This window comes from Megalobrama amblycephala, linkage group LG7 (assembly GCF_018812025.1).
Source record: "Megalobrama amblycephala isolate DHTTF-2021 linkage group LG7, ASM1881202v1, whole genome shotgun sequence".
Classification (NCBI taxonomy): Eukaryota; Metazoa; Chordata; class Actinopteri; order Cypriniformes; family Xenocyprididae; genus Megalobrama; species Megalobrama amblycephala.
Window position 1 is genome coordinate 10,870,553 of NC_063050.1, and position 19,776 is coordinate 10,890,328.

Genomic DNA, 19,776 nt, shown 5'->3' on the forward strand with positions numbered 1-19,776 from the left:
CCACTCACAACTGTCCAATAAAATCAGGTTTGTTTTTTGATTTTTATATTATAGTACAAACTGGTTACTGACTGGATTGTGACTGAGAAGGTTTGAATCCCGTCGGTCTGTACAGTTACAGTCTGAAACAGACAACAGCTGATGTGAATCATGTTGAGATGATTTACCTGTTTCACTGTGAGATCTTCAGTTTGACCATCCCTTCGTTTCCTCCTGTTATAATGACAGACATTAACAGCATATGGACTCTATTACATTAAGAGAAAATATGAATGTTGATTTTCATGATTACTAATAACTAAAAACACAACTGAGCCATTAGATACATTAGACCAAAAGTGAACTTATACAATCACTGCAGATTTTTTTTATTGAGCTCACATTATAAACAAGATGATGATGATGATGAAGAATAATCCTCCAGATGTCGCTGCGATCACAATCACATTCCTACCAGCACCATGATGAACTGAAAGAGGAAGATCATCATGATTAACTCTCCAAACTGATGAATGATGTGAAGATACAGGAGTGTGTTAATAAAAGCTTCACCTGTGACAGTTACAGCGTCTGATCTCTGAGATCCATGTTGATTGTGAGCCTGACAGTAGAAGCGTCCACTCTGTAGTGCACTGAAACTCTGTCCAGATCCAACAGCTGAGCTTTCATTCTCCTTAAACCAGCTGAAGTTCAGAGCAGGAGGGTTTGAATCACTGCTGCAGATCAGAGTCACTGAATCTCCTGACACTATTTCACCAGATCCAGTTATCAACACTGAGACATCTAAAATAGACAAATGAAAGTGTATTTCCAAACATAAACTCAATACATAAAAAGAACAACTGAATCTGTACTCACATGTGACATTGAGCTGAACAGCAGGAGAGATGTGATTGTGTCCGTGTACAGCACAGCTATATCTGCCTGCATCCTCTCTTCTGACTGACTGCAGCAGGAGTTCATTGTTTCTGTCTCTTCTCTCAGTTAATGGCTGTGAGTTTCTGTACCAGATGAATGTTGCTCTGTCAGTCAGAGTGCAGCTGCTTTTACATGTCAGACGGACTGAATCTCCCTCTGTCACTCTCTCAGGAGACTCCACCTGAAGATCTGAACACAACACACACATTATATCTAGTGCTGCTGTCATACACTGATTATTATTCAACATAATGCACAGAAGAAGAGAGAAACCTCATGAAAGTCACCTGTGACATTAAGAGACACTCCTGGTTTACCAATCCATTTGTCTTTATCAGTGATGAATCTGAAATAGTACATGTGTGAATCCTTCAGTGTCACATGACTCAGTCTGATGGTGCAGTTCTGCTGTTTATCTCCCAGATACTGAAGCCTCTGACTATATTCAGTGTCATTAGACAGATCTGGAAGCTCTACACACTCTTGTAATGGGCCTTTGAACCAGAACACTTTCTCGATCTTATATCCAGTAGGGTATGTATAAGTGCAGCTCATTATCACTGATGAGTCCTTTAGTGCACAGATGTGTGAAGGACTGTAACTCACACCCCAACCTGCACTAGAAACCCCTGAAACACAGAATTCATCAAGATGAAAATGTTGTTTTATCAGTTGGACTATGAAAACATGACAATATTTTATTAATATTTGAAAACAGTGACTCATTACAGGAAATATAAGCTTCTCAGAATCTATTGAGTGCTAAATGATCTCAGTGTGATTTACTTCATCATCTTTTACGGAAAGTGTTTCAGAAAAGCAGAAATAAATGTACAGAGACAGAGGAGAGAAGAGAGAAAAAAGAAATCAGCCAAAAACAACATGATGCACTCTGAAAAAAAATATATATATATATGAAAATTAATATTAAGACAATATCAGTTACATCAGACCCTGAAAACATAGGAAAGCATATGAATACTTTTATTAAATGAAAACGATGCCTCGTAACAGAAAAAATACAAGATAATATTCTTAAAATCTAATAAAGGATCTCAGTGTGAAAGACTTCATCAGCTTTGAAGGAAGGTGTTGCAGAAAAGCAGAAATGAAAAGAGACAGACGTGTGAAAACAGAGTAAAGAAATCAGCGACGAACAACATGCTGCTCTATCAAATAATGCAACAAATGACAAATAAATGTGAGTTTTACAGCTTTTAGTTCATATTAATTCATTTATGGCCCAAAAACTATTGATGATCTGCTGCTACACAGCCTAACTTCCTGTTTCAAAAGGAAATACATCAACAAAACAGAAAACTGCTCATTAATCACTCATTATGGCGTCTTTGAAATCAAATTAAATAAAAACAGTGTTTCTAATGTGAATGAAACAGAGACTCACTGTGAATCATGAGCAGAAAGATCAGAGGAAGAGCAGGAGCCATTCTGACCAACATCAGCATCAAATATATCTATAATACAGCATAAATCATCACTCATATACTCATAAACAGTGTCTGTTCATCACTCTAAACAGCTCTTAGTGTTAGTAAGATCTTTGCTCATCTGAAGATTATTAATGCTCAACATCAGTGTGTGTAAATGAACTGATCATTAGATGTTCAGAAGATATTTCTCATGTCAGGAATCATGTGTTATATGAGCTTCATCTATAGAAATAATCATCAGTTTTTATTGAAGTATGAATGTGTTTGTCTTACCGTGTTGAAGCTCATCAGATCAACAGCAACCAAATGACTGACTGTTTTAACTCAAGCACTTTAGCTTCACAGTGAAGGACTTTCTGTGGCTAACACTGTTTATTAATGACCAGTGCTGGAAATATCAGTGTCCCTCCATCTACAAGAGAACATCATCACCGAACTAAACCTACTTAAAGGAAAATGATGATCTTTTTCTTTTTCTCACCATGAAGACGTTTAGAGAACAGGATTGAGTAACCAGATGTTCTGCTGAATATTTCACACCTATTGTGAAGGTTAGTTGATGTTTTTGCACTCAGAAAGAGAAACTCTTTGTCCTCTTTTGTCTGTCGCCCCCTACTGGACATCTTTCATTATTGTGTCACGTGATTAATGCTTCTGCACAGCAGTGACGTTCATTAGAGGCAAGCAGGTTAAAGCGCCACTGAAAATTTTAGTGCACTGTCCCTGTCTTCGTTAACGTGATTGTGTTTCTGCGTCAAATGAAGTTAAGATTCTTTTTTATTAATAACTCTTTATGTATGCTCAATAGTTTGCAGGTTACTTTGTGTCGTGAGATATAATTTAGTAGTGATTACAGCCACTGGTGGTGTATCGTTAAGAAATGAGCCAACAGCCATTGAGTTTGTTTGTTTTAGTACAACTGTTTTGATTTTCTTTTAGTTCGTTTGATAAGATAACTTGTATAAATGTATCTGTGGTGGCATATTAAAAGTTTCAGTTGTGATTATTTTGTTATTCCCAATTGCTTTCTCAGTTGATAGCCTGCATAACTTTAACCAGACATTATTATTTTTAAAACACATTGAGAGTTTCTGTTCCCTTTATGTTTTTGACATGCATGAATTAAAGGTGCAGTATGTAATAATTCTGTCCGCTAGAGGTCACTAGAAGCCTATTCAAAACATCTTGGGACATGTGGTCTCCACCTCAACGGACGGTGCAAAAGCATAGGGATAGGACTCGGGAAGAAATCATGTTCATGGATGCGATTATTAACGTTACTGTAGTATGAAGCAGAGCAGGAGTGAGTGTTGTGGAGCTGAACGAGGAGCTGGAGCGATTGATCAACACACGCCTCACAAGCAGCGGGACTTTTATTATGACACAGTCGCCGGCGCTGCTTCCGCTTTTCCGGTCATGAGTATGAGGTAACACAGCTCTGTTTATCATATTAGATACATTTGAGTGTGTTGAAAATGATGTTATGCGTTCGCTCGGCGGCTGCTGCGAGACACTGTTACACACTGCAGTAAGATCAATCGATTTTAGAATATGTTGTTTTTCTCTGAGGCGTGGTAAAGCATGGTACTCGCTGTAAATCAAGAAAATTTGATTTAAACATTAAGACTAAACGTGTTGAGCTATATAACAATAATTAGTTTTTTGTCTATGAATATATCAAAACAGTTGTTCCCTTGTCTATTTTAGCGTCTTTGGTGTTTCCATGGTTTCTACAAAATAAACCGGAAACCGAGGGTAACGCGGGTATGACGCCATTGACAGGCGACTCCTCACACGTCCCGAAGCCTTGGTTAAAATTGCACGATTTACAAATAGTTGGAAACATTTGGGATACTGTAAGTACTCAAGTGAACAAAATATATATCACTGGCCTAGTGGTTTTTGGATATTTTACTGCTAAAATATTACATATTGTACCTTTAATGCATGTAAACCTTTTTCTGCAAAACACACAATGCTCTCTATGAATAGAAACATGATGAGACAGTGATATTAGCTTCTCTGCAGCACTTTCACAAGGTTTTAGTTTAATTCTACAAGCTTCACAACAATTAAAATGTTAAAATTGAATTACAAGTGGTTAATTGATCAACTACAAAACTAAAGTTACTAATGTGGGTTTTATTTACAAATATTTATATGAAGAAGACATATTTGTCAAAAGTATGAGGAATATTATTGTTATGTGGATAATCAGACATACACACTGCTGTGATTGGTCATCTCTTAACTGCTTGCTCAGCTGATAAATAATTTCAAAGAGACTTTAATAAATCCTAAAGTGAAGTGTTATTTATTTTTTTATTTTTTTCAAATTATTAGGAAACATTCTCAACATTTTTTTTCCCACAAAATGATGCATTTCATTGACAAAACATAATGTGGAAAAAACATGATGCGCTGTGAATCAGGGTTCAGTTTAACAGTCTTGATATGGAACTATATGGAACTAAGTTGTGAAATGATCAAACCTGCACTATATTCAATATGAAATGTTCTATTACTCAAGCTTTCCATAACAATTAAAATGTCTAAATTTTAATTATGTTTATAGCAGCTAAAATAATAGGCCATGTAGTAATTTGCATATGTGTAATATCAAAGAAAGTAAATAATGAGAGTAGTTTCATTTTAAATAAAAAAGAGCAACTGATTCTGTGTTGAAATTTTATTCACAAATGAGGAGAAGTCATGACATATATGACATATATAATTAAAAACACTTGCATTTAAACACACATTAACACACTTTACACAGGGTTGTGCCGTTGTGGGAAGTTTGGTCTGCTCATGTGAACCCAGTGATACCAGCCTTTGCTACTGACACATTCAGTCTAAAATATATAATAAAATTACATTACAACAAACCTGTATTATTAACATTTGTAATACATTGTGAAAAAAATAAAGTCTGGTGTACAATATATATATATATTTATTTATTTATTTTAGGCCTACAGGTTTTGTTTCTTGAAAACAGCAGATTTGACAAAAGCTTGAGCTGACAGAGTAGTTTGAGATAGGACACAGATGCAAATTTAATACACAAACTATATCTATAAAACTTAACCTCCTTTTAAAGGGTGACATTTAAATATTATTACTGAGTTAGAACTCTATTCTTATTTAAATTAAAAGTACTCTAATTAGATCACCGTAGGTTAAACCACACGTCACTTCACTACTTGGTAAAAAGTAAAAAATATTGTTTCTATATATAGAAAGGCTTTAAGTTGTTTAGTCTATAAACACATTTAATATAAATACGCATGCACAAAACTGCAAGTTTATGACAGAAATAGTCTGTAATATGGCCTTATTGGCATTTAATACAAGTCTACATTAAAAATAAAATAAAATAAAATAAAATATGAACCTACATTTCTGACAATATACCACGGTTACAGTTAGTGTTACCACAGTAAATCCATGATAAATTGAATTGTTGAATTGTTGGTTTAAAAGTAGTCTAACTGGATCGGCTCAATGTTTCTCCTGATTTGCAGTGTTGTTGATCGTCAGCGCTGTTTCAACTGGCTTTAAACTGAATTAAATCACAGAGAGATTTGCAGCTTGTACCTGAGACCTCTACGCCGAACTTGAACACTTTTCACCAGCTGTTTGGTGGTCTCGAGACGCTCAGCAAGTAAACACATTTGTGAGCTCGTGAGTCACGCAGCGCACAAGTAGCGCTGTTTCATTCTGCTTTTGGTGCGTTAATGTTTCACTTGCCTAAAATCTAGTACTGCCGCCTTGTGTTGACATTGTAAAACTGCATGATTTGTAAATAATGCATGGCGGGCCACACATAATATATTTTAATAAACAAGCTGCGGGCCGCTTAAAATTCATCCGCGGGCCGTAGTTTGGACACCCCTGCTATAGACATTAGTTATTACATGCATAATTCATTAGGGCCTATTTGGATAATCATTAAACTATATTTAAAGTACATTAACATGTTTTCATGCATGTGTGCAATTTTGGAAACATAACATATAACAGTAGAAATTCAAGCCAGATTAGAAGTGCTTCTGCAAACTAGGAAAGTTTACTACTGCCTTCACCACAGGAGTTTGCAATTTATATTATTATGCTATCATTTCAGCAAACTTTTAAAACTATATGCTTTAAAGACTTAAGGTAAAACAGAAACAACAAAATGAGGCTACTTAAAACGCTATTGGCTTGTTTAGCGAATCCAAACGACACCTGTTTATATCAAACAGAGCTAACACATGACACGACATAACACAATATAGCTTATAAAATATTGTGCATCAATAACAGTCAGAATATAAGCTTGACTTCGTTTAACGCTGAAACATAGGCTAATTACCTTTAATGTAAGCTGAAGAGTGTGCACTAACATTTTCAGAGTCGCTTTAATACAAAACAGGAAACTCGTGAATATATGCATCGACGTCACTTTCCCGCTGGAACGCGCTCCCTCAGCTGGACTGAGTGGCAAAAGAACCTGCTGCGTGACTGGATTTAATAGGGGAAACTGCGAAAACATGAGTAAAACAAACGATTACACTAAAGGTAGGGCCCAAAAGTGTTTCTTACAACTTAAATAAACCTAATCCATGGATATTGATGCCGCGTTCCAGGCAACCCGTAACCCGTGTTTTTCCAAACTTCTACCCGTGAAAGTGCACTGGAACGGCAGTCAAACCCGTGACTTCCCACCCGTGAACTCGCACTAGATCGATGCACTCCCAGTTCCGCGCTCTGGCGTCACATAGCCCGTGAAAAAACTAGTGATGGGAAACCGAGGCTTTCTGAAGCGTTTGAGGCTTTCATCAAATTGTGCCGAAAAAAGGTTCATTACTCGAAGCTTTTAACACAGTGCACATTAGCGACATCTGGTGGTCAGACTTGTTTTCTCCACCATATCTAACAAATGGGGAGCAGATTTGAAAAAGCACATGACCAGACAAAGCTTCAGAAGATCACTCTTGTCTTGGATCAATACAGTTCTATCTGATCTAAACTAATCTCATCTAAATTAATTTGTGACAATGAGACCACAACTATTCAACGGATTCACATATTGATCAATAATATAAAATACACAATGATGTGATCATAATTGATCATTTGGGATGAGCAGTTTAACCCTTATATTCTGTTCAGGGTCTCTGAGACCCCAGCAATAAAACATGATTAAATGCATTTTCCTTTTATGTATCAGGTGAAGCGCCAAATTTTTCAAACCAGCTGTCCCGATTTTCCGATACTGCATGACGTTTGAAGCTTCAAACGTCATCAATCACGTGGTATTGTCATTTCGATACAAGCATCGGTACAGTGTGTGATACAGTAGTGCTTTGAAAACTGCGTCGGAGCATCGGAGCTCCGGTATCAACTGTCCCATCACTAGAAAAAACAATGTCAGCCCTCACGGATACGGTAAATGCAAGTGGTACACGATGACAAATATAACGACTTATAAAGACTTTTGGACAATATAACGTTGCAATCAAATTAATAACAATATAATGATAAGTAATACACACACGATTAAGTATTACAATGTTATGTGTCTGAAACGATAAGTATGTCGTGTAAGTATATCGCCACATGGAAATGTTGGGCGAGCTAACGTTAAGGTAAATTCCTTGCGCTCAGGCAGTTTGGCGTGACTTTGCCTGGAATATTGACTCCATACTGGAACGCTACAAATTCGTGAGTCGTGGTTTGAAGTCGTGACTTACACTTGGGTAAAGTTGGTTTTATATTCGCACATTCGGACATCCGTATTCAATGGCCTTGTTAATCACACTACATTGGACATTCAGTCGACATTCACAAGTAAATATGCCATTAAAACAATACTTGCCTATTTTGATCGACTGTGAAAAATGTTGTAAGTTGACAATCGTTGGTTGTCAATATCATGTCGCTGCTTAAAATTCGCAAACATTAATTTATTGCACATTTATTGGAAAGTCTGAATTCATCAGAAGTCCGAATGTGCAAATATAAAACCAATTTTACCCAAGTGTGACTTACGGGCTCAAAAGGTCCATGTAACGCTTCACAATTCAGTTTTCAGACCATACAATGCAAATGCAAAAATGAAAAACTGAAACCAGACGTTCATTTTTCTTGTTTTTCGGTTACATCATAAATGGATATTTGCCATTTTTTCCCCCTTTTCTCAATTTCACTTTTGCAAAATGATGACTTAAGAAACAATCATTTGAATAAATGAAACTAACCGAATTTCTATTTTTCCAATTTTTCTGTTTTGTAATTTGCGCCGCTGTACCATTAGCGCGGGGGTCCAAGTAGATATCGCTGCAGCCCGGAGACCCGCAAGTGGGAGGAGCTTACGCCAACAACAGCAAGTGGGTGGAGCTTATGCCGCAAGTAGGCTGGAGTTCATAGTATCTTAAAAAATGTATATATAACGCATTTTCATAGTTTGAAATTCTTACATTTTTGTAATTATTGTTTGTATCCAAATACCATTCATTGTCAACACTGACTCACGTTTTTACACTATTTTTTCAAAAGGCTTATAAATCATACAGAAGGATTTTTTTTTTTTTAATTAAAAATTTCCTGTAAGGGTTAGGTTTAGGTGTAGGGGTTGGTGTTTTTAATTAAGAATGTGCACAGTTTCCTGTAAGGGTTAGGTTTAGGTGTAGGGGTTGGTGTAGGGCAATAGAAAATACGTTTTGTGCAGTATAAAAACCATTACGTCTATGGAATGTGCCAACAAATCACAAAAACAATGTGTGCATGCGATTGTGTGTGTGTGTGTGTGTGTGCGCGCGCTACCGCCACTAGGAGCGTGAACGATATTACATTACATTAAACAAACCAATTAAAATCTTCTATTACTTTGTACTGCCCACTTGCAGCTGGCTCCGACCTCCGTTTATATTATCTCAATCCCGGTGGCTTAGCTGATTTGGCACAGCTTGTTTGTATTTATCTGTTCGTTATTACTTTATTTTATTAATATACATTATGGCCTTGGTCAGGGGGTGCATTTTACTTGGTAGACTACAGAACCACGAGATCCCAGTTCATTTTCAGTGGGACAGGGCAGGCTTGCCAAGATCCTTCACGTCAATAGGCCTATATGAAAGATAAAAATACTACCAAGCGAAAATATATAAAAAAACTGAGCATCATTTAAAAAAATTGTTAGATTTTAGCTCTCGTTTTTAGCCTAGCCTAAAATATTTTATATAGGCTAGCTATAGCGCTGTCAAGATAGGCTTATACGATTTATTTCTGTTCATTATGTCACCGAAAATCTCAGACACCGAATATTTCAGAACACCATTAGTAATGTGGCCTGAAGCGAGAAATACAAGATGAAACATTCAAAAATGGTGTAAAGAGCCGCTATTAAAGCGAACTGACTGAAGAAACTAGAGACACAGGAATAGATGGGTTCAGAATTATAATACGAACATATGAAGGAGTTTGAACACAGTACAAGATAAGATGAATGATTGTGATTTACAGGTGAGGCTAGCAGGAGCAGGAAATGGTGACCTCTGGTGGTAGTTTGAGGGTTTGAACAAATGAGAAAAACAAACTGATCAAGTTACAGAAACACAAAAGACAGAATAACAGAAGCTGATTGAGCACTTTGAGACCATCAATGAAACATTGTCGTTTGTCAGTGTGCACAATTATGATTTTGTTCAGTGTTTCAGGGTAAAATGATCGATTATGATTTAAAAGCAAGTGTTTGTAGATGAAATTCCTTTTCAGATTCTTCTTCGTAACATTTACATTATCTACGATTTTAACCCAGATACTGTAGCCTATAGCAGACTTTGTATAAGATGTAGGCTAATATGATTTTTGTGGGTTTCAACAAATTGTTTTGAGGAAAAACATGAAAATATACAGTTGTGGTTTAATTTTTGTCAATTTGAATTAGTTGATCAGCATTTAGATGGTTTATTCTGTAATCGATCTGGCGATTACTTCCAAGTAGATAAACCGCTCATAAGTGTTATGTTTCTCCTCAAATGACAAGGAAATTAATATTTATGTTAATAATTTCAAGTCGACCCATGAAGACATCTAGTATCCACCACTGAACATCACTCTGACTCAGGGTACGTTTACACGACAACGATGTACTTTTCTTTTGTTAAAAACAGTGTATTACTCATGCCTGGCCAGTAGTTGGCGATGTCACTTTGTAAAGAAACATTACGCTCCTTTAGACTGAACATGTAACACACATGCATGACGTCACATTTTTAACAAATTCATGTTTTTTGTAGTTTACACGGAGATGATAAAAATATAGTTTTCAAAAACTTGCACTTTGAAACCCGTTTTCAAAAGTTTGCATTTTCAGTACCCTAAAACGTCACTGTTGTGTAAATGACCGGCCAAATCTCATAAAAAGTTTTCAGTTTTTAGTCGTGTCATATAAACGGCTCCTTAATTTTAGCATTTATGTTTATACATTTTTTCACACAGACAATTCACCAGCTTTTTACTTGCATTTAATTCCCCTGTTACATCATGTTTTTTTTTTTTTAATTATACAGAAATAAAACTAATGACTCATCACTGATGATCCCTGTCAATCATATATGGCTCCGCCCACAGAGCGCAGGAATGGTTCCTTCATGCTCCGCCTCTTACTGCAGCATCTTCCTGCATCTGAACAAACAATAAGATGAAGAAAGACTGACTGAAGTTCATCAACAACATTATAAACCTTTCACAAGATCCACAAATCAATCACACTAGAGCTGAAGAGAGTTTGATTGATGATATTGAGAAGAGCTGCAGGTTCAGACACTCACTGATGGATTCTCATGTTTAGAAAAGCTCTGAGGATCAAGAGTCCTGCAGGAGTCTTCAGGAGCTCTGGGATGAACCGTCTGTGTGGAAGAGAGAGAGATCGGTCATGTGATCATCTGTGATGGATCATCTGACTGTGACGTCTCACTTACTGTGAGTGTGTCGTACAGGTCAGAGGTCGTGGACTTGAGCTCAAGAGCTGTATATGTGTCTTCATTGGGATCAGAGATCTACAGGAGAGACAGAAGGACACACATCACAAAATATCACAACAATAAATATATAATATTACAAATATGGTCAATGATGAATTTAGGAATATACATGATTTTATAGAAACACTGTAAAAAATACAGGAAAAAAGATCCCTGACAATGTTCAAAATAAATGGGACGCCGTACGCTTTTAATGGCTTCAAATTCAAGCCACATGACAGATTAGACCATGTTTTTGACCACCACATAAAACAAATCAATGATAAATGATTGTACATGAATGAAGTCATCTCTGATTGGTCAGTGTCATGGCAGACATGTATCTTGTACAAAACCCTTAATTATCATTAAACACTTAACCAGATTGGATTGTCATGATCACCAGTGAGAGTGCCCTATCAGCCACTAGAGGGCACTCCATCCCGGACTCTTATTTCCACCCGTTACATACACTACATATCCCATAACACACTGCCTGGACTCGTCATCACTTCATTGCACCCAGCTGGATTGTATTATGTTATTAGTGTCTGTCTATTTATACTGAGTTGTTTCTGTCTTTGGTTGTGGTTCGTTGTTTAATGTTATGTGTACCTCTGGTTCTCTGGTTTTCTGGTTTTCTGGTTTGGTTTTCTTTGTGTTATTCTCGTGCCTGTTTGTAGTGATGGGAAACCGAGGCTTTCTGAAGCGTTTGAGGCTTTCATCAAATTGTGCCGAAAAAAGGTTCATTATTCGAAGCTTTTAACACAGTGCACATTAGCGACATCTGGTGGTCAGACTTGTTTTCTCCACCATATCTAACAAATGGGGAGCAGATTTGAAAAAGCACATGACCAGACAAAGCTTCAGAAGTCCGTGACACACGGAATCACTCTTGTCTTGGATCAATACAGTTCTATCTGATCTAAACTAATCTCATCTAAATTAATTTGTGACAATGAGACCACAACTCCTGTCATGTGTAGCCTATTCAACGGATTCACATATTGATCAATAATATAAAATACACAATGATGTGATCATAATTGATCATTTGGGATGAGCAGTTTAACCCTTATATTCTGTTCAGGGTCTCTGAGACCCCAGCAATAAAACATGATTAAATGCATTTTCCTTTTATGTATCAGGTGAAGCGCCAAATTTTTCAAACCAGCTGTCCCGATTTTCCGATACTGCATGACATTTGAAGCTTCAAACGTCATCAATCACGTGGTATTGTCATTTCGATACAAGCATCGGTACAGTGTGTGATACAATAGTGCTTTGAAAACTGCGTCGGAGCATCGGAGCCCCGGTATCAACTGTCCCATCACTACCTGTTTGTATGGACTGTCTTTATGGATTTTGACCCTTGCCTGTTTGGATTACGTTTCTGGATTACCCTAATAAATTGCTGCTATTGGATCTTGTCTTCGTCTTCGTGAGTACCGGGACAGAACGAACCACCACTAACAGATCCAGCATCATGAGCTTCAGGGTTCGTCGGCCAGCCACGAGCAGGGAGCGTGTCCCTAAGGGACCCACTGCCTCAATAGGAGATGGAAGGGCTTCAAAACCTGGATTTTTGGGACTTTGTTAGATATCTCTCCTGTAGAATCCATTGGGCAACACCTGCTCAGCCAGAGGCCGCTCCAGCCCGTGAGTCCGCTCCAGAGGCCGCTCCAGCCAGTGAGTCCGCTCCAGCGGTTGTTCTCTGGTTTCCTGAGCGCCTTGCCCTGCCGCCGCCCCCAGAGCAGCCCGAGCCCGCTGCCGTCCCAGAGCTGCCCGCTCTCCCCGATAAGGCCACGGAGCACCCTTGGTCGGCCCTGCCGCCGCCGCCCAGGCCGTCTGCCCTGCCGCCGCCGCCCAGGCTACCTGAACCGTTGAGACCCGCCTGGTCTGTTCCTCCAGCGCCACCCTGGCACTCAGCCAGGACTCTAGAACCGCTGGAACCAGCCTGGTCAGTTCCTCCAGCACCGCCCTGGCTATCAGTTGGGCACCCTGGATCTGGCCCGCCATCCCTCCCCCTGATCCTCCTCCTGTCCACCTCCCTCCTGAGTTTTTGTTTTTGTTTTGTCTGGTGGAGCGTCTGGTAGCCGCTCCTTTGAGGGGGGGGTAATGTCATGATCACCAGTGAGAGTGCCCTATCAGCCACTAGAGGGCACTCCATCCTGGACTCTTATTTCCACCCGTTACATACACTACATATCCCATAAAACACTGCCTGGACTCGTCATCACTTCATTGCACCCAGCTGGATTGTATTATGTTATTAGTGTCTGTCTATTTATACTGAGTTGTTTCTGTCTTTGGTTGTGGTTCGTTGTTTAATGTTACGTGTACCTCTCGTTCTCTGGTTTTCTGGTTTTCTGGTTTGGTTTTCTTTGTGTTATTCTCGTGCCTGTTTGTATGGACTGTCTTTATGGATTTTGACCCTTGCCTGTTTGGATTACGTTTCTGGATTACCCTAATAAATTGCTGCTATTGGATCTTGTCTTCGTCTTCGTGAGTACCGTGACATGGATAAATTGACTAAAAACTCCCACTCACAACTGTCCAATAAAATCAGGTTTGTTTTTTGATTTTTATATTATAGTACAAACTGGTTACTGACTGGATTGTGACTGAGAAGGTTTGAATCCCGTCGGTCTGTACAGTTACAGTCTGAAACAGACAACAGCTGATGTGAATCATGTTGAGATGATTTACCTGTTTCACTGTGAGATCTTCAGTTTGACCATCCCTTCGTTTCCTCCTGTTATAATGACAGACATTAACAGCATATGGACTCTATTAAATTAAGAGAAAATATAAATGTTGTTTTTAAAGATTACTAATAATTAAAATCTGTGAAAACATATGCCACTAAATATGTTTTTGCAAGTCACAGAGGATGTGCCCTTGGCAGTGCTGTAGCTAGGGTATCCGGGACTCTGATGTGAGTTGTTGTTTTGATCACCATTCACTAACATTGTATGCACTACACTATACATTGGTTTCATTTTGACTTGTTTCTGTAAATCTGCTTTGGAAAAACATTGATTGTGAAACATACTATACAAAAAACAACCTGTCCTGACAAAAATATTAAAAAAATGTTGGTTTCTGCAAACTCCCGTGATTTTGAGAAACAGGAGCCTAAAAAATATCCAGTGTATTTCAGGAATGTTCATTTCGACATCTCCCTTGACAGACTTTCCCCTCCGGCTTTATCATTCTAGCCCCGGAGAAACTCATTGTGTCTGACTGCTCTGATTCTGTTTCACAAACAATACTCTCATATACACTCTCAGAAAAAAAAAAAAAAAAAAAAAAAAAGTGAAAAAAATGTACCTTGAACAGACGTCTTTGTACTTGTTTACCCCTGAAAGTTTCACAGTAGTACTTTAATTGCTACTCTATATTCTAGGAAATAAAGGTTCCAAAAGAGGGATTTTGAAGTGATGCCATAGAAGAACCATTTTTGGTTCCCCAAATAACCTTTTAGTTAACAGTTGTTTAAAGAACCAGTGTGTAGAACATTTTTATAATCTAAAGAACCTTTTTACACTATAAAAAACCTTTTGACCAATGAAGAGGATCTATGGATGTTAAAGATTCTTCCTGGAATCATCGATGGCAATAAAGACCCTTTCTTTTTAGGAGTGAATATGTATCTATTAAGGGTGAAATTGTCCTTTCAAGGGTACTGCCCCGGTGACAGGCTGTTGTACCCTTAAAGGTACAATTTTTTAAAAAAAATTCTCAGAGTCTAGTGAATTCTATTTACTTTTAGTTTAATAATGTAATAGAAATGATTATAGGATGATGTACCATCCCAAAAGGCACTATCATTTACTTCAGCAATTAGCAGACATGACTCAAAGTTGCTCACGACATGTTTTTTTTCATAAGTAGGAGTCACTTTAGCATACATAATCAATTCAATTAACAACCAAACAATTATGCATTAAAAAACACAAGGTTACATGTTAATTTCTTTTTTAGTCTTTCAACTACTAAGCACATCGCTCTGTTATTAAGCAGATAAAATTCCACATTTTTAATCAGTCCAGACTCTTAAATCATAAATCAAATGCCCGTTCCCTATATTGTTCTCCTTCTTTGGCTGTTAGAACATGCACAGTATACATTTCAACAATTTGGATTGCAACATACAACTTTTAAGAAGACAAGAAAATTAATGATACACGAAAAAGAATGATAAGAATTTCCATCTGTCATGACAGGCTTCACCTTCCCGGCAGCTTGTGTTTTTCTTTGCCGAGAGGTTAGGCAAGTGCATAGAGTGTAAAGTCTGATGCGACTAAACCTTTACAATCTGTGACTAGTTTTCAACACACTTATTACAAAATATATGACAAATGATATACACTACACTATATGGGTCAAAGCAAAAGACTTTTGTTTAATGTCAAATCATCAGATTGAAGTTCAGGAATGTTGTCAGACATGTTTCCATGTTATCATTTTTGGGAAATGCTTATCTTATAAACCTAAAAAACAAGTAACCAATTCACCTCAATGCATTATTAGTCCCCTATAATAGTTCTCTCACACACAATCTATAAATCAGACATTGATTAAATATATTTGTCTTCTAATTAAATTGTTATTTTGATCTTTTAAAGGCTGGAGCTATATTTGTGCATTCAGATAACATTGTCTTTATGATGTTTATGGCACTGAAGATGTCCTGATGTTTATTGTAGATCACATTGCTGTTGTCCTTGTTGTTGATTATGTTTTTCACTGGAGCTGAAACCCATGTCATTTCCACAAATCCAGTTACGCTGTGCAGGTTATTAAATTTGAGAGAAAAAAAAATATATTATTGTCATTAAAATGCACTGGTCTTTTTCTTAAGTATAAATATTTGCAATTATAAATACATTACCTAAATTTAAAATAATCTTAGTATTTTTTCTAAGAATCTTGTTTATTTTTTCTTCATCAGTTTTAAATTAGTAATGAGATGCCAGACAGAGCGACTCAATGACCAAACAAAAGTGCATAGAGTGATCATTAAGCAAATGTTACTCACCTGTCTGAACCAATTAACTCAAAAACCACAGACTCCATAATCAAAGCCTCCCATATCGAACCCTCCAGAGAAATCAAAATTTCCCATATCGAAGCCTCCAGAATAATCAAAGCCTCCCATGTCGAAGCCTCCCGGCAATTCAAAGCCTCCCAGACCATTTAGGCCTCCAGTAAAATCACAGCCTCCACAATTATTAAAGCCTCCCAGACCTAGGTCAGGTAAAACCATGCCTCCAACACCACCATCGGTGTTTCCAATACCACCCCAGTTGTTATTAAATCTGTAAACATTGACGCGTTGGGGATTTTTATAGCGGTTTCTGCCTTTATAATTGTAGTTGTAATTGTAATTGTAATTTTTGCTTTTTGCTTTGCTGCTCTTTGAACCCATTGCCTGTCTGGAAGGCGTAAGTGATCAGTTTGAATCGGTGAGCTCCTAAAGCTGGTGTCGATTTGAATGCAGTTTGTATTTATGGTCTTTCAAGAGCACACTGATCATGTGATGCATATGTTACCAGCCAATTGACTGAGCTCACAGGACTGCAATTTGCATATTTTTTTTTATATATGCACGAGCACACACACACTGTTTCAACCTCAGCTACTGTAAATGACTCAGCCTGTGACATATTTTCTCTTCAGAGTTGTGGTGCAGGAATTTGACATATTCTGATATGTCATTGTGGTTTATCTCTGTTGACAGAAGTAAAAGCATAAAAAAATAAAATAAAAATAATAAAAAAAAAAAAAAAAAAAAAAAAATCACTATTTGGAGTTCTCTAAAATTGTTTGATCCAGCCTATATGTGGCGGGGCGGTGTAATTTTGAGACACAAGCCCAAGGTTTTGTTCACTAATATTGAAGTCCGACTACGCCACCCTAAGGATTAACCCCAGGGAAAATACTCAAACCACCCAAATTGGGGAATATAGCACACAGGTTTGGTTCCCTCAAAATGAGGCCAGAGACATGAGTATATTAAAAAAAAAAAAAAGTTTATTAATACAAAAGTTAATTAAAATACAAAACAATGAATCACAGAAAAATACACAAAACCCCACTTCAAACACAAGAACACATTACAAAAAGAGAACGATAACAAAACCAACTTGAGGTAGTATGTATTTGTGTATGTATATGTAAAACAAAGACAGAGTAATACCAGCAGGGGCTGAGGCTCCCAAAGGCTGGGATCAATGTAGAGAGTTTGGTTTCACAAGAGCACACTTCCACGTGCACACACACCCGTGCACTCTAATCACACTATCAAACACTCAAGGTGTACACCGCACACGATGAAGGAGAACCACCACCACCACAAGGAGGAAGATCAAACCACCCGTGGGACCCCAGCTCCTGCAATAAATCAAAAAGAAAATAACTATGAAAATAAACTGGGCAGAAATGGCAATATGAACAATGCAGCAACTCCTAAGTGGTATCAACAAACAGAAGTGAGGAGAAGCAACAATGCAACCAGAAAATCAGATAGTTAATCACCTGAAATTGTTACCAACACCAACTTCTATACAGTAGATCACCACACGATTTGAATTGCATTCATAGATTAAACATGCACATATCGACAGATTGTAGTTTCACAAAAAAAAAAAAAAAAAGAACAAACTTAAAGAGAAAATGTCCACAAACTTAAAGAAAAAGGTTAAATGATTTAACCGTGATAACTAATAATAAAATAAACCAAAACGTGAAGCAGGGCTCTAGAAAGGCACGTAACAGAATCAAACCAGCAGTCCCCTTTAATCAACGTTGATGACTTCGTCGGCGCGGCTGTATGGACCGCCGCTCTGTTAACAGCGCGAAGACAGCAGCAAGTGATCACGGCAGCAAACAATCACGGCATAAACGATCACGGCAGCAAACAGTCACAACATAGAACGAGAGGGAGAATCCTACATCGAACAAAAGGAGATGTTAAAAAGAATAATATTATGCTCACCCAGATATAAATTGCCTTTAAAACACTTACCATCAGGATATCACGCCGAATAAAATGCTTCATAGGCACGGGCTTGTCGCAGTCATACCCACCGCTACCACCATGGGGTACAGGAAGTCATGTATACTAAATTAGGCAAGAAAAAATGTTAAATATACTATACTCACTTTATACTAGCCACGCAACGAGCTATTAACATTGCATACCTGAGAGGCAAACAGTCATCAAACCCACTAAGCAGCACAAAAAGGGCAGCAGCACCAGAATATAGAAACTGCACTCTAATTAAATAAACAGTTTTCAGATTATGCACGCCAACAATGTCTAAGTCACCATATTAAAACACAGCACACTTACCCACAGACACCATCAACACAGCCAAAACAAAGGGGGAAAACGGACGTGACGCATCCCAGGTAACAGCCAATCGACCTTTAAATAGGAGGTACTATTCACCAGTGGCGTAGCCAGAATTTTATTTTTGCGGGGGCCCATCTAAAAATGAGGGGGCCGATATATTATATATATATGACACTAATAATGACTACAATGACACTAATAATTCTTATTTTATAAAAGAAATGCAAAATCAATCGGTAGTTATTAATAGAATAACGAGACACAAACCTTTACGTTCAATCGCGTTTGGTCCCATTTATTTTTGATCACAGTGCATACTACATACAAACGTTTACTCTCAAAGTGCGCACATTTGTAGAAATACACATTTACCTCAGATTTCATTAGATAGAATTTATAGAACATGTACACAGGGTTTCATAATTACCGAGGTCATAAAATGTAGTTTTCTAGGGGGGTACGTACGGGGGCATGCTCCCCCGAGAAAATTTAGATTTCCCTGGTGTACATATGTGCATTTTTAAGACGTTATAAGACCAACAAATTGGATAACAATAGCTTTAAAACCATGTCAACAAATACATGCATGCATGCACAGTTTTGAGGCAGCTTTAATCACATGTTTGGCAATTTCATTTTCAAGCGACGGTCATTGCTCGTAGTATCTATTGCGCTTTATTTAAGCTATAATAAAGTAATTATGCAGCGCGCGCCGGCGCATTTGCGCATGCAATTCTTGAGTGCGCGCCACGAGCACAGTATAATAACTGATTGGACAGTCGTGTTATTTTTTCTGAGTTTTACCGACATAGCCTGACATCATCTCATCTGACCGCAGTTCACTGGTGTTCAACTGAAGCTCTCTCGTTGTCACCTGCACCTTTTCCGCGCTCGTTTGACTTGCGCCTCGCGCTGAGGCGAAGTCGGAATGCGCCTCTGAAAAGTGTCCCGTTTGTTGTGGTCGTAAAGAGACAGTTCTATATAAACGAAGCGTTTTACTTGGCAATGTTTAAAAAAAAACGATTTTTAT

General features: G+C 37.8%; 1 protein-coding gene and 3 long non-coding RNA genes across 6 annotated transcripts; all 4 read right to left on the bottom strand.

Moving 5' to 3' along the window:
- Nucleotides 1-442: 442 nt before the first annotated feature.
- On the bottom strand, nucleotides 443-2,672 carry LOC125273108 (B-cell receptor CD22-like). The gene is made up of 5 exons (XM_048198376.1): nucleotides 2,643-2,672; nucleotides 2,324-2,393; nucleotides 1,206-1,547; nucleotides 749-1,107; nucleotides 443-640 (listed from the first exon to the last, which is right to left on the bottom strand). The coding sequence occupies exons 1-5, from the start codon at nucleotides 2,655-2,657 to the stop codon at nucleotides 443-445; spliced, it is 984 nt and encodes a 327-aa protein (XP_048054333.1). The 5' UTR covers nucleotides 2,658-2,672.
- Nucleotides 2,673-8,243: 5,571 nt separating this feature from the next.
- Nucleotides 8,244-14,154, bottom strand: LOC125271315. 2 transcript variants are annotated; one of them, XR_007185551.1, is made up of 4 exons: nucleotides 14,093-14,154; nucleotides 11,342-11,419; nucleotides 11,192-11,269; nucleotides 8,244-11,045 (listed from the first exon to the last, which is right to left on the bottom strand). It is a non-coding gene; the product is annotated as an uncharacterized LOC125271315 (long non-coding RNA). The 2 variants fall into 2 exon arrangements; XR_007185550.1 differs by lacking the exon at nucleotides 14,093-14,154 and adding an exon at nucleotides 12,721-13,380 and having other exon boundaries at nucleotides 11,342-12,056.
- A 1,611-nt stretch (nucleotides 14,155-15,765) lies between these two features.
- LOC125271316 lies at nucleotides 15,766-17,004 on the bottom strand. Its single transcript, XR_007185552.1, has 2 exons — nucleotides 16,428-17,004; nucleotides 15,766-16,176 (listed from the first exon to the last, which is right to left on the bottom strand). It is a non-coding gene; the product is annotated as an uncharacterized LOC125271316 (long non-coding RNA).
- A 639-nt stretch (nucleotides 17,005-17,643) lies between these two features.
- On the bottom strand, nucleotides 17,644-19,188 carry LOC125271321. 2 transcript variants are annotated; one of them, XR_007185559.1, is made up of 4 exons: nucleotides 18,744-19,188; nucleotides 18,593-18,667; nucleotides 18,417-18,512; nucleotides 17,644-18,339 (listed from the first exon to the last, which is right to left on the bottom strand). It is a non-coding gene; the product is annotated as an uncharacterized LOC125271321 (long non-coding RNA). The 2 variants fall into 2 exon arrangements; XR_007185560.1 differs by having other exon boundaries at nucleotides 17,644-18,512.
- Between the last annotated feature and the right edge of the window lie 588 nt (nucleotides 19,189-19,776).

Bases quoted from the DNA above. Each gene is read 5' to 3' on its own strand.
- LOC125273108 (XM_048198376.1), bottom strand. The intron at 1,548-2,323 runs GTGAGTCTCTGT...TCTGTGTTTCAG, and splicing joins CTTTCTGCTCATGATTCACA to GGGTTTCTAGTGCAGGTTGG. The intron at 641-748 runs GTGTCAGGAGAT...GGATCTGGACAG, and splicing joins TAACTGGATCTGGTGAAATA to AGTTTCAGTGCACTACAGAG.